Genomic DNA, 15,292 nt, shown 5'->3' with positions numbered 1-15,292 from the left:
TATGAAACGCAGACTTTGACTCGGTATGTTTAATGCCCTTTCAGAATGGCATTAGGCTCTGACTATAGTCAGCAGAGATGGGACCAGAGACAAAATCTCCCAATTTTGCCCTTAAAATGGATATAAGGGTAAGTAGGATTGTGTTGGGCCCTTTCTGCAATCGCACGTCATGCTCGAGGAAAGCAGAATAGCTTCTGCTTTGTTGTTCATTTGTTTTCTTGTCTCAAATGCTAGTCGGCAGCAGCTCAGGTCTGGTAACCCCTACTGTGGAATAATTTGCTACTTGTAGCAGTCCTACTTAGCAGTCATAATAGAAAAGCACAAGTGCACCTTGCTTTACCCATAATAGTCGCATATTTGGCAGACTAAGTGGTCTGATAAGCTGATGGCATTTGACAGGAGGTGAGTGAATTGGCCTTCCTAGGTAAGGACTGGCAAGGCCAGCCTCACTCACTCAACACCAGCCAATTGAACACGAGGAAATGGAACCTCAGGTCTGAGAAATTCACTTGCACAAAAGAGGAATGCCCACAGTTTGGCACTGCACTCAACATTTATGAATCCAGTGTCCATGTGCCAGGCTCTATGCTAAGAAGTGTGTGAGTTAAAAGTCTTTCTTTTTTCCTCTCCATGGGCCGTGGTGTGTGTAGATGCTGCCTTATCTGTGTGTGTCTGTGTTTTGTTTTGTTTTAAGGATATCGATTGTTAACACAATGACAGGTCAGGAGATGGAAGGCACAGTCACTAGTAGCAGCTGCCCTCATAAGTTGTTCTAGAGCTCAGAGAAACACTAATGGATAAACAAGGTCGACAGAACATCAGGAGCCAGTTCAGAATGTCCCAAGGTGGCCAAGCCTTAGCCAGGCCTTTCTTTCCCTAAACGGCACACAAAAAGCATTCCGACTGCTATTCAGGGTAAGCAAACTGTACACCGAATCACGAACGCCTTCACCCCAGCTTGCCCGTCATATCGCAGGGCAGGAGGTGATCTACAATTTGCCCTTTCTGCACAGAGATGGTGCAATACAGACGATCTGTGAGTACTGACGCTTGACCTTTGGGGTATTTCTTCTTTTCAGTAATGAAGGGGAGTGCTGGCTCACAGCTATGAATTCGGGGCAATAGGTACAGCCAGCATTTAGTGAGAATGAACGGGTGCTTATATGCACCACCTAATTTAATACCTACAATTATTCTAGGCAGCATCATTTATCATTCCCGCTTCACAGACAGGGAAACTGAGGCTCACAGGGATCAAGTTACTTGCCCAAGTTCTCCATGAGGAACTCAGTCAAGTGTTGAACCTAGAACTCAAGCTTGATCTATTGGGACCAGGGTGACCGATTCACCACCATCGGCATGAGGCTTTCTCAGTGTTAGCACTGAAGGCCCACATCCTGGGAACCAGGCAAAGTAGGGTGCTTGGTCACCTGATAGAAATAGGGAGGCTTAGGTTAGAGTCTTAGACCTGAATCCCCATATCTGCAGAAAGCTGTGGCTTAGATAAATGATCTCTAACGCCTTACTAGAGTGTGGTCAGCCGACAAGAAGCACCGACAGCACCTGGGGGCTTATTAGAAAGGAGGACTCCCAAGCCGTACCCACACCTACTGAATCAAGAGCTGCAGTTTACTACGACCCTCAGGTGATATGTATGAACATTAATTTGTGGGGGGAAGTATGGTTCTAAAATCCTTTGTAGAACCATACCACTGTGATTCTGAATGGACTGGCATAGCGTGAACCTCGTTTGGGTACCAGCTCTATAAAGAACCCCAAATAGAAAGGAGGGGGCCCATCTCTCAGGGACTTCTGCTCTAGAAGCAATGAGGCAGCACAGGAAGGGACTGTCATCAGGCAGGGACTTTATGCCCCAGGCTGATTTCCCTAAGGGGAGTCAGTGTGTTGAGGGAGAAAGAACACGGGCTTCGGGCTCAGGTGGACTTCTTCGGCTGGATTCCTGACCAGCTGCCTCGGTGACCTGGGGCAAGCTGGGAACTCCTAGGGTGCAGGATGCGCTCCGTAAACTGGTTCAAATTACCCATCTCCGTGGTTTTCAATCCTGGCTGTCCTTCAGAATCAACGGAAGCGTTTTAAAAGAAAATGGAGATGCCTGGGCTCCACCCCCACAGAAGTTTTCCCTGGATTACAGTGGGGCCTTGACAATCCCGTCTATTCAGAGCTGCCCAGGAACTCCTTTGTGAAGCCAGGATTCAGATCCACTGATCATCTCTTAAGGACGGTGGTGAGGTGCAGCGAATTAAGTCACGCCAGCACCTGGCACAAAGCAGGCACTCAGGCCATTAAACCCCCTTCTCTGTCAGTGGTGCCGCACGACCTGTCAGCACCAGGACCGCTCTCCACAAACAGGAGTTGGGAAACACTCTCGGAAAACCAAGAGGTCCATAAAGGCCATGCCTTGGGCTTCTCACTATAACTTTCTTATTAACTTATTAAGCATTTTAAAGTTAGGGAAAACCAAGCCGCAGTGATAAAAAGAAGTAATTTATCAGAAGGTTAGTGTTTCAGATCTTAAACATTTTTTTAAGTGAAAAAAAATTTTTTTTTTTTTTTTAGAGCAAGCTGTCCTCTACAGCACCTTTTAACTGATAGGCTATGTCTCCTAAGAATCTCCACGGCCCTCTAAAGTACAGCCCATCATCCCTCGGAGGGGCTAACTGAAGCACCTGCTGGTAATCATGTGCCTTCCGCTTCGAGCCCTGCAAGGGCAATGCTCCCGGGCGGTTACTGTGGCGTTGCCGCTGAACAAGGGCACCGGGAGTTGTGAACTGTCGCAGGGCTTTGCAAGAAGGCTTTGAGAGAGATGCTAATAACTCCATACAGGAAGGGCACAATGTTTTACCTTAACTTTTTTTTTTTTTTAAATAGCAGGGCCAGTCAGCCAAAGAAATCAGTCTTTAGAAGTCCAGCAACACATGGAAGGATAGGTAAAATCGATATCAAATCCCTCTTCCCTTCCCAAGCAACTATTAATAAACTCCCTCAGCTTTCAATGTGTCTATTCCCGTTAGAGTCTTGGACAGGAAGGAATATGGGGCACAGAATCTTTACAGAGGGTTTCCCGCCCAGCTCACTTTCTTCTCCTCTGCCTTTGCTCCTGCCATTTCCCTTTGTTATACAATCATCACAAAGAACAGATTAGGTATGGCCTCACAGCTACATCTGACCCTGTCATGCAAGGGGCTGTGTGAGGATGTACCCAAATGTTTCCTTTCTCAGTGCACTTAGAAATCCCTGCTGGAATGCTAAACTGCTTAACTGAACATACATTTCCAAGTTGTTACTTTTTTTCAAGCTCACTCTTTCTAATTCACTCTGTTTTTTACATCCTCATAACAAGGCCCATTCACATGGGTGCTTTGCATATTGTGAAGCTTGCATTCAGCAACTCATTGAACCTCACTGTCAAACAGACTCTGTAACACACTGTACAAATGAGAAAGTTGACGCAGAGACGGATTCACCAATTTATCCAACGTCACGGTATCCAGAAAGTGACAAAGTAGGTACGTGAACCTGGAAGATTGGCCAGGGGCTGCTGAAAGCTCTTCAACTAGTCTTTTCCCTCTAACTTGCATCTCCCCCAAGCGAACCTCTAGCTGATAACTGAGATGTTTTTGCAGAGACAAGGTCTCATTTAAAGGCTACTCACATCAGGTGTAAGATCTCCCCCAGTTTGCCCTGAGGTCTATTTCCTGACCCTCCCCTAGACCGCCTAGGTGCTCACACCTACAGGATGCCCTGCCCAGGCTGCCTTGTCAGTTGGCCTCTGGCTCCATTCTACTAATGAGATGCAAGGGCAGCGCACTGGAAGGTGGGCAAAAGGCAGAAGCCAGGGAGGGATTTCTCTCTCTCCATGCCTAAGGCTGAATCCTTCCATCCTTTAATGTCTTGGGTCTGCCATGATTCCAGCTCCCACCAGGAGACTTTTGGGTTCTGGCCTTCAGGCCCACGTCTCTTGTCTTTCCATCTTACAACTACCAGTTTCTTGCTATTGCTAGTCTCTGGGTTGCTTCACCCAGCCCCCATGTGGCTTCTCAGCAATTCTATCACCCATCTAACAAATTATCCACATTAAGTCTTTTGTGAATCAGCGTGGTTTCTGTTTTCTGATTTGACCTGTTTTCAGTTAGTCAGCATGGTTCCTGTTTTCTGATTTTTTAAAATTTTTATACATTTGTATATTAGGCTGGATATAGAGGGGCCAAAGTAAGGAAGAATCAAATTTTACTGGCAGCTTACCATGTACTTCCTGGGGCTTGGCACTTTTACATGCCTTGTATATTTAAGTCCTCAAAAGAGAACTGTGGGAAACATTATCATTATTCTCCTTTTACACAAACCTGGATATCAAAAATGTGAGGTGACTTGCCCAACGACATAGAGCCAGGAAGTGGAACAGATAAATTCTAACGTAGGCCATTTTCCCCCTCTTTTATCAGTCACAGAATAAAGACCAGGCCGACTCCATCTTGAACAAATACTGGAGACGGTGTCATTGTAAATATCTAAGAGTTTGTAACACAAATGACCTCGATTTTTTCTTTTTACAAGCTTTCAGTTAAATAGTGACACAGCAGGAATATATAGCATATAATTAATACAAGCCTTAATATTTAACACTGCCTTGGAAAACCAGAGGCAGTGGAGAAAGCCGGGTCCTGCCTAAGGCCGATTAGTATTCTAATACTGAGCTTCTGTTTCTTTTTTATTAATTATTTGACATAAAAAAACAAGGCAGAACAAATAAAAGTATGAATTATGTTCAGACCTCTGTTATTGTGATCCCACTCAGTCAAAACATAAAAATATCTTATTTCCCAATCATCTGTATTCATTTCTTTAGCTATCAGCTGGAATATTTTTTCTAGTATTATTGTTACAAATAATCTTCCATTCCAAAAAAAAAAAAAATCCCCCTCTACTCTTCTGTCAAGTGTAAAGAGCACTGAAGTAAGCCTCAGAAGGACCAAATTGGAGTCTTGGCCTTGACGTTTACTAGCTGTGTGACCTTGAGAATGTTGTTTCAGTCATCGGAGGCTCAAATTCCTCATCTCAAAATAGAAATAATTATATTTTATCTACCTCCTGCAATGGGTCATTTGAAGGATTAAAAAAAGCATAATGTTGATGCATTTCGAAAAATACCAATTGCCATACAAGTGTAAGGGGCCGTGTTTATCAAAGTGCGTTTACATTCATTATGGCATTTTTATCCTCAGAGCAATCTGCCACAAGCACTTTCCCTCATCAGCAAAACGCATGAATATGAAAAAGGTAAGTGTGAAGAACAATTTCACAAAAGCCTTGCAAATAGTAGTCAAAATTATTTCCATTTTTTTCAGCTTTCAGGAATGACAGTCTCCGAAACTGGTGGTCTTCCCGAACATTTGCGGCTACTTGCACAGAGCGTGGTTTCGTGCCTGTGCCCACCTCGTGGCAGGAGCATGTCAATGTCTGGGGCAAACTCACTGGAGCCAAGTAAGGCTGAGAGCTGCAGCTGGGATCAAGTGAATGGATAAAAAGTGCGATTCTACTGCCTTATATGCTGATTTTGGTTAGGTATTCTTCAGACATTTTTGTACATTGGTCTTAATATTTGATAGATCCGTTCCTCTTTACACCGCAGAGTCCTATGAAGAAAGACGTAAATGGAAACAGAAAAAAGATGGTAGAATTCCTTACATGTATTTAAAGATCTAATTTCTAAGGACTAGTCCTTACCTTTAAAGATTAAAAAAAAAAAGTAGCTAAAATGTTTTCAGGAGCAAAGAAGAGCGTTTCTCTTGCCAACACACATAAACCAGTTTTCGCTGGGGACATCAGCCTTAAAGGATCTGCTGAGGAAGTGGACTCCTGTCCTCCCTGATTCTCCAGCTCATTCGGTGCTGCACAAGCAACAGCTATGCACCAGGCACTGAGCTACACTGGGTGCTGGGGATACGGATTAAATAGCATTCACCCTGTAAAAGAACTCGCAGCCCCCCCTCACCCCAACCCCACCCCACAGCCCTCATCTCCCACCAAATACCATGATGCTTTGGGGCAGGCAATATTTGCTCAAAGCACCAATCCTGACACTGCTGTCTCCCTTCTGACCTCGGTCAGGTGACTTCTCTCTTTCCTCCTTACCTACAGAAATGTGATACTACAAGGGTAGGAAAAAAGAGAAGATGGAAAGGTTGATAAGGAGAAGGAGTTCAGTGCATCCCATCAGTGGTCCAGTGGAGTGTCACGTGTATTTCAGGTGTTGGAGTCAAGAGGGTTTCCTGGAAATACCTTAAATTTTAAAAGCTGTGGAAACCTGACGCTCACGTGCAATGAAGCCCGACTTCCAGCTGCTTCATAATGATTTTAACGCTGCGACAGAGCAAAGCGTCTTCCTATTTTCAACCCTAGCAATTTGGTTCAAGCATGATCTCAACCACTTTAAGCTTTGATATTTCTAGCCACCTCTTAGGCTGTATTTTCTCTTAATGCCACCAATCATGTGTGAAATTCTGTTGCAAAACTAATCTTTGTGGGAAATGATATGTAATGGCTTCTTTAAAGAGATTCAGAGAGAGAGAGAGGGCAGCAGCTATGACCTTTGTTGTTTTTTGACATGTTTCTCATTGTGTAATACAAATGGAAACATCTCTTTCTCAAGGTCAAAGTAGAGATAGGTTTCTGCTGGTACAAGCATCACTCTTTCTTAAGCAGAAAAAGGCTTGAAAATTATCCTTCTGACTTGATTTTTAAAACCTCTAATGTATATAATGGTTGTTAAACTTGAAGCCAGCTGTTCTAAAAAAAAATAGTTTAATATTCATCCTATTAAACCAATACTTAATGTTTTACCTTTTAAATGATGTGAAACGATTTAGGAATATACAAAAGATGTGAATGAGGAATGAGATTCGGATATTTACATGAAAAGGCACTATTTGATGATCCAGTATGAAGCACACACACACACACAAGCCAACACGTTTGCCTTATCAGGGGAGGTTTCAGTCAAAAGCAGCTGTGACCAAATCTTCTGGAATGGAAGTCAGAAACCACTAATTTAAATTTTTCATTTGTTTTTTTGGAACAATTATGCCACCCACAAAATGGTAACTTTGCAAATCGTCATTATCTCATGAATTTTGGAACGTATCCTTTAAATAAACCCATCTCATTTCCATATAATTACAGCAACTAATAAAGTCCTTAAAAAAATTTTTTTTTGCTCAAAATTTAAGAGCATAATAAGGATTCCATGCTACTGGCATATTGATCAAATCTAGAATTCGTTCCCTTAATATAAGAGCTTCACATGAATTTAAAAGAGAGCTTGCCCTGAGAAAGGAATCTTTATGGTTTTCCAAGTTCTCTTCGATGGCTGGTTCCTGCAGGTGATCCCTTCCGACAGGATTCACCTGTCACATTCTCCATCCCTGTTATGTAGTAATTTATCGCATGTCACTTAGATTCATTTGTAATAAAACATAATGGTAATGACTTCAAGCTTTAAAAAGGGGAATCTGCACTAACAAGTGCCTTCCCGAGTTATTCTCTCTTCCTGTCAGCCTCAGGAAGACAGAAACACCTCCAGTGTGTTTAGACAGACTCTAGTGGACCTAATTCCCATAACAGATCACTCAGTACAAACTAATTAGGACGAGTTAAATGTTTCCACTGAAAACACAAAAAAAGAGGAATGTTTTTCTCTGCTGCCTGCTGTTTTCTGCTCATTTCTTTCCCCATAACCTTGCTGCCTAACTGTTTTCCTAACAGACTATTTTAGAGGTGAAACTTGATGGTCCAGCCACAACCAAAAGTGTAAATGCTGACGTGAGAATGTTCTCAACATCCCAGGGGAAAAGCAAAAGTCCTTCTTATGACAATGTACAAACGTATCTATTATAGGCTGGAGAATAGGTTTCTGGGCTAGAATTTTCCTACCATATTTTTTCTAGCTGTTGTATTACAAGTTTCCTCAATTAAGTAGTTCTTGTTATGATCGGCACTCCCCTAAGTATTCTATTTTCCTCAGGCATTTCAAGGAAGACAGCTGATCCACAAGGAACACTAAGCTGAACTTGAATGGCCCTTTCACATTTTCTAGATTGTGTCCGCCCCTTTCTCAGGGTTTATTTAATACACTGTTAATAGTAGCATTTAGAGTGGGCTCTAATATTTGTCTCTCAGTTCTGCTCATTTGTTTAAGGTGTACCATTTCCTTTTTCCAGATTATTCTCATGGAGCAAGCCCCAGCCTCTGATTGGCTGTAAGCTCCCCAGAGTCTCCAGCTGGTGGACTCAGGCCTGAGAACATCTTTAATTTCAGCCACACGGAATTTCCTCAGTGCAATCAGACTCCCATTTTCTCTCCTGATGGCAAAGGACTGAGACATGGCACCTCTCTGGCCAACCATGGACAATTTGTGAGGTTGACATGACCACTGGCAACGACTCACCACTCCAGCAGTGGAGAAATGTGGTGGGCCAGATGGAAAGGGGGAGATGATACAGACATACGGCGCTTAGAGCTGGAGAGAGTACATGGTTACAACTTTCTGCCAGGCTCTGACAAATAGCCGGGATGCACTCAGGCAAGAACATGCCCTTCATACCAGCACACTCCTCTTAACCAAACTGTAACCCAGCAGCTCAGGTCTGTTGCACTGACAACCACCCACAGCCTCACTTCCTTAATCTGAGGAGAAGCCTCCCAGCTGCCTTGCTTTTATTTCTGGATAAATTATTAATGGCTATTCATCCTTGGCACGTGTAATTTTTAACTATGTAAAATATTTATGGGGGTGGGGAGGGAATCTCATACGTATTTATTCTTTCTCCTTCTTTTTACTGAAAATCCCAATCAGGTTGCTGACTGGGATTTTCCTTGCTTCTTTTCTCCTCTGTGAGCCTTATTTTTAACTCCAAGTAATGAATGCAAGATCGATAGCATAAGTAACAAAAGTATCCACGGTGACTGAACAGCAAACTCTTAAATCACTGCACAGCAAGTGCGAATGAACAATTATTGAGAAGACTGCACTAAAATTTCAATAGGAGATAAGAGTGAGGCTTAAGTCATTAAAAGGGTCCATTAGTCTTGTAAGTCTGAGACAGCACACTCAAAACACGAGCTATTCTTGAGAATTGGAAATATTGCATATTCCACCCACTTGCACGCACATGGAACTGACTCCAGCTGAGCAAGGACGGGGTCCAGTTGTCCAGTCCCTAAGGTGAAAGAGGCATACAGAAAAGCAGGTAGGCTGAGCCAGACTGTTCAGGCAATGATTCTCCAGTTATATTTGAAGGGGGGTATTGAGCAACGCTGACAAATTAGATTATTTATAAGGGAAATAAATATCCTGCTTACATATCAGTTTACCTGGCATTACAGCATCCCCATGCTCCTCATCACTCCCTGCTGGAGATGCAAGTAAAAGTCGTCTGCCGCCTCAACTCCATTCCCACAAATCACCAGAAAAGCCCAGGAATGCAGCCCCACTTTCTCTCTGTCCAATGTTCTCCCTGACTCAGTTCAAAAATGAAGAAGAAAGTAATGGGCAACCAAACTACAAAGTGAAAGTGTTGTTTTCAGAAATTACCTGAAATAGCTAAAATTTTGGAAATACACGCAAACACACAAATACACACACACACACACGTATATACATGTAGTCTCAGGGACTTTGCCAACATTAGCATGCTATTGAATCTTGAAAATGCCTGGGTTGTTCTGCTCAATTCTTCTTGCCCTAGCTCTTACACCATGCATTTTATTAGAGACAGGTGGGCTCTGAGTTCTGAACATTGAACAGCTTGAGCGAGGGGCTGCATAGCATAAACTGAAATAAACGGCATTCCTGAATACCCACGATTTCCTCCAGGAATAGAAAAACGTATCTCATGCCGGAATTATGGTAAGACTGAACCATGTTCATGACACAGAGGGCAACTTTAGCTTAGCCTTTAAAAGAGTACAGCTTCATCTGAAGTAGGACATCACATTTCAATTTGTACTATTAAAAACTTGCATTACACAGTGAAACTAATTGCCCTGTGAATCACCCTGCTTTACAAGACAACTGGACCAGCCTACAGTTAACATGAGCTAGCCCAGTGAACATTGCTCCAACAGCCACACGATAATCCAGGACAGCACGGATGGCCACTGACCAGTACTTTTGGACTATGCCACTACTCTGGCCAACCCTCCTTCCTCACCACAATCACATAAGGAATTGTTGCAAGAGGCTAAAAACTTAAACTAAAATTTTACCTCCTACTTCCTATCCCTCAATATCATTACAGATGTCAAAATTTTATTTTGTCCAAAAGACATATTCCTTTACAAGATTTCCCATTTATCAAAAATATGCTCACGATAAACACTTGGTGTTTTATCCATTGCCAATAAACAAGCTTACCACCTCCATCACTACCCCTGGAAAGAGGTGTTGTTTAACTCTGGATTCAGCTTAAATTTGGGTATGAAATGAGGATTGTTTCTTCGAAATCAATTTTACTTATTTTTAAGAGACTTCTTTTCTAATATGACACACATTATAGGGAAATCAAAACTGCTGTCAAGACAGCTAAAGGCATTCAGCTTTCCCAACTTGTGTTCCTTCCGTACTTTCGTAAATGTTTCAAAGTCTCAAGAAAACAAAACAAAGCAAAGAGTACACACAAATAAATGACCAAGAAACTAACTCCCCCAACACAAGTTTACCTAAGCACCTCTTTAATCTGAAAAATGACTCTCGATCTCAGATCTAAAGCAAACCAAGAAATCACCCAGGGCATTTGCATCTTGGAATCCTTCCCTGGCCCCTCTCCAGCTGTTCTCACAAACCTTTTAATACCAGATAGATGCCCTCGGATGATGACGCGGGATGGAACTTACAGAAGGAAAGCATAACTTCAGGGAGGAGGGAAGGTTATTCAGTCCCAGTCCTTGGCTTCTTCTTATTTAGTGAAGGGGTTGTGCCTTCTCTCCCAGCAGTAAGTTGCAGCGTTACAGTGCGAACGTACAGCTCCCAGCCCGCTTACGGTGCTCCAGTGTTAGCCCAGATTTAAGCCTCAGCATGTTTTCTGAAAATGCAGGCAGCTCAGCTGAAAACCTTAAGGGAGCTTTCCACCGTGGCACACAACTGAACCGCACAAATATTTAACAGCTTCGAGACCTCTAAAGGTTTAAAATAATATGCATTTTGTGCTAGGCTGTTCTAGCTAGAAGGAAAATGGGATAGTATGGAGGAGCGTCCTCAGCTGCTCAATCACGGCACACCAAAGAATGTTTTCCCTTTTGGCTCAGAATTAGGGAAAAACCAAAATGCCTAATGAAACACTGATACCGACTAAGCTTTCACAGCATCAATAGTATAGGAACTTAGTTTTACATTCCATTGAGTTAGCCCATGACTTCCCACGCCGTACCATTTCTCCTTCTTCACCTAGCTAAAAAAGCCAACTCCGTGCAGACAAATCAAGGCAAAGTTTATCCACCCCCACCAGTTTCCTTTCTTTTCCAACTTAAACTCATCCACGACTAATAAACAGCCCCAATTGTAGCACAAAGGAAGCTCTGAAGGCTGCACCAGCTTGGTCCTCCACTTGCCAACTGGAGGTAGGTTTAATGTAATATATGCTCGCGGCTTAAAGATTTTTTAAAGGGCTGGTCTGCACTGATGAAGAGCTGGACACCCCCAGAATTACATCATCAGAGTTAACACTCACCAAAATACATTATGTTTCTCATTAATCAGACAGCTGGAACCCCACCGCGGCGTCTTCAGCATCAGCTCGCACCCAAGGCTGACACGCAGAGCAGAGCCCTTTCATGCTACATTCGGTGGAAATGTCCCCGGCGTGGAGAGCAGCGAGCGCCGAGCGTGCGTCCTCCGCGGGATGAGCGCCTTGCAGGCTGCCTTTCCCGGGCTACGATCCCCGGCGGCTGCAGCGTGCGCTCCGGCTGCCTGCTGCACTGCCCATCCTTACTGTAATCCGACTCCTCCTTGCGATGTCCTTGCCGCGCCTGTGACATCAGGACTGAGAGTACTACAAACAGACCCCCCCACCCCACCCCACCCCACCCCCGGTTTGCAGCGGCTCCATGAGGTGCTCCGATTGCCTGCCTGGACCAACCATGGCTCTCGGGAAGCTTTGACAAGCCCAGAGACCTGGGAGGGGGCGGAGAGAGGGGCGCGGGAGGCTCTCTTAAAGAGAGAAGGGTCTCCGGATCCACATGGGAGCACACAGGGGAAATTCATCACGGTGCGGGAGGGGAAGTGGTTAAGGCGAGTTCTGCCATTAACGTGTAATTAGGCACACTTTCATCCCGCCCCTCCCGTGAATGTCATCATCCTCGCCAAAATTTAGCCTACCACCCCAAGTTAAAAAAGCAGTGGGAAAAGGAATGGTGCCCCTTGTCTGATTCTCTTTGCTGTGGGCTTGAGGGTGTGTTGTTTGTGATGTTTATGCCTAAGAGAAATAAAACAATCAAGGGACCATTGCTAGGGTAATAGAGGTTTTCACTTTAGAAATGATCAGATCACAGAAACCTAGTAGTTGGTGAAGAGTTATTTTTATTTCTTGAGTATTTTGAGCTAGGTTGATAGAGAAATGTAAAGAAAAGAAACGGGATAAAAGTCACCCCTCAGTTTCACAAGCGCACATTTGCTGCTTCCCATTGTAGGTAGTAGAAAGGACACTGAGGCTGAAATGATCTTTGACCCTAAAGAGGAGAGACAATTTAGCCTGAAAGACAACCAAGACTGTGTCATAATTCAAGTCTGGTCACCAGTATAATACAGACACACCCACGCACAAGCGCACACAAACTGGCATTAAATTTGAGATGAACAGTCAAGAAAGGCAAAGCTTAGCAAAGCCTCTGGCTCCTCCAATAGTCTAATGAATTGCAGTCCTTATCTTACATAGGAAAGGATGTTAGAAAGAAATCCCTGAAAGCGGTGCTGATTAATACTTAAATGTTCAGCATGGAAAATAAACCCATAAAACAAGTTCAGTTTCCTAAGGACTCATCACCTTGGGATCCAACTTAACCACTGGACTATTGAAACTTAAAAATTTCCACAAAAATCTATAACATTAAGAACTGAAGATAACAAAAGAACTATAGCCTATGGAAGGAAGCAGTTGATATATTTTCAATACAGGGTTTTATAAGCCATGGTAGCAAATATTTCTACATTGTGATATTAAAATAACCAGTGGTCTTTCCTTGCCCAATCCTGTCTCTATTGGTAGATTTAATGCATAGTGGAACTAGTGGGCTGAAGCTCATAATAGCAGCATGCTGTGCAATCTTGCAAAAAAGCTAAACCCCCTATTTCCTCTCTGAAAAAAACACGATGACCAATATCCTCTCTTACAATGGATTATAAAGAATTTGGTGAATGTGAATGGGTAATCATATATAAATCAGTAACATTACAATGAGTCTTCGGATAAATCTAGTGATTTTTTTTTTTAGATCTACTCTCCATTGAAAGCAATTTGGAGAACAAAAATGTAAATAGTAAAGAATACTTTTTTACTCCTTTTTAAAAATTAGAAATAAAAAGAACGTTACAGGAAAATACTGAAGAAAGCGCATAAGTGTTTTTCCTTTCGGACAGATGGAAATCATCCAAAAGTACAATTAATGGCCCTTCCCTCAGGCAAAAGAACCATCTGTGGTAGAGCTGATTCATGAAGCTCATCAGCTGTCCTGACCTCCTACATGGGCTAGGGGGCACTGTAGTTTAATGCTACAGTTTTTGGTCCATTTGTGTTCCTGTAGTTCGAAGATGCAAGCATTGAGAGTTGAGTTTAAGACAGGAGGTTTAAGATACTAAAGGACTGTCTTAATAATTAATAACACCTTGCATCTGCATGGCATTTTGCAGTCACAAGGTACTTTCACTTATGCCATCTTTCTTACTAACAAACTGACATATAAAAAGGTGGATATTATCAATGTCCTGATGAACAGGACCTTGAACCTGAGGACAAATGAATTTGAGGCTCAGAGACATTCAGCAATTTTCTCAATGGTGCCGTCAGTAAAGTATAGTTGTCTTATTGCTTGTATTTTGAATATATGTTAGCATCCCCAGAAGATTTCTTTAAAGAAATAAATTATATGGGTAGCTCATTTGGTTAAGTGTCTGACTTCTTTTTTTTTTTTTTTAAACATTTTATTTATTTATTTGAGAGTGAGAGACAGAGATAACGACAGAGAGCACAAGCAGGGAGAAGAGAGAGAAGCAGGCTCGCTGGGGAGCAGAGAGCCCAATGTGGGGCTCGATCCCAGGACCTGAGCCAAAGGCAGACGCTTAACCAACTGAGTCACCCAGGTGCCCCAAGTGTCGGACTCTTGATTTCGGCTCAGGTCATGATCTCAGGGTCCTAAAATCAAGCCCCCCCTTGGGCACCACACTGGGTGAGAAGCCTGCTTAGGATTCTCTCTCTCCTCCCTTTGCCCCTCCCCCTCCTAAAAAAAAGAGAAAGAAATTATAAATTTCCGACTTACACTGGCTCAGGTAAAGGTCTTCCCCAATCAAATTATGTCACTGTGTGTTCCAGAAAAAAAAGTATCTACATGGGCACAAATATACAGGCAGAGAGCATTCAGTAATAGAATATTCCTGCCTCTGCCTGGTCTATAAGGATCGTTCCTGAAAAAGCAGCATGTAACCTCTGGAAGAGTATGGCATTCAAGAGGCAACTGAGTGTTACACGCTTGCACTGGAATTCTGTTCAACCCGAAAAAAGGAAGGCATCTGCTTTATTTAAAGGGGTATGCCCCACCCTTCCCCAATTAAGGGTTATGTGGAATATCAAGACGTCAGATAGAAACAGTGCTTATCTCTGGATGGAAAACAAGTGATTTCTATTTTAATTGTACAGTTTTATTGTTTCCCCTAAAATTATGTGTATGCATTATATTTATAATGGAAAAATGCAACTATTTTTATTTTAAAATACAATAACATCCAAATAAAGGCATAGCCGATGTTGGCTAGACATGGGGTTGTGGACATGCCCGCTGTGCCTGGGAGATGCTTCCATATGCCATGTCCAGGAAAGGACCCAGCCACTTTCAGGGAAGGACCTGGTTCACACCCCTGACCTTTATCTGTCTCTAAGCTGCTCTAAGCAGCTGGGGGATCCTGAAAGGGAATCAGGTCACTGCTTGCCAGATAGAAATATATTTTTCATGATTAAAACAAAAGATGCCCTAAAACCAGTAACATATTTTGAGTGAAAACATAGTAGGT

At 42.9% G+C, this 15,292-nt stretch overlaps 1 protein-coding gene across 2 annotated transcripts in view; it reads right to left on the bottom strand.

The window, feature by feature from the left end:
* LOC123788334 (zinc finger protein 385D) overlaps positions 1 to 12,047 on the bottom strand; it is a 286,301-nt gene extending 274,254 nt beyond the window's left edge. Inside the window, exon 1 of one of the 2 annotated variants that reach the window (XM_045791661.2) lies at positions 11,745 to 12,047. In XM_045791661.2, the coding sequence (XP_045647617.1) occupies positions 11,745 to 11,766 (22 nt within the window). In that variant the 5' untranslated portion in view covers positions 11,767 to 12,047. Of the gene's footprint in view, positions 1 to 10,911; positions 11,504 to 11,744 lie in introns of those variants that run through there. The other variant, XM_087870170.1, reaches the window with a different exon arrangement.
* Between the last annotated feature and the right edge of the window lie 3,245 nt (positions 12,048 to 15,292).

The sequence above is a fragment of the Ursus americanus genome, chromosome 20, assembly GCF_024610735.1.
Source record: "Ursus americanus isolate L20-20 chromosome 20, mUrsAme1.1.p, whole genome shotgun sequence".
Taxonomy (NCBI): Eukaryota; Metazoa; Chordata; class Mammalia; order Carnivora; family Ursidae; genus Ursus; species Ursus americanus.
Note: the sequence above shows the minus strand (reverse complement) of the source record. Positions and strands in the feature narration are given on the sequence as shown.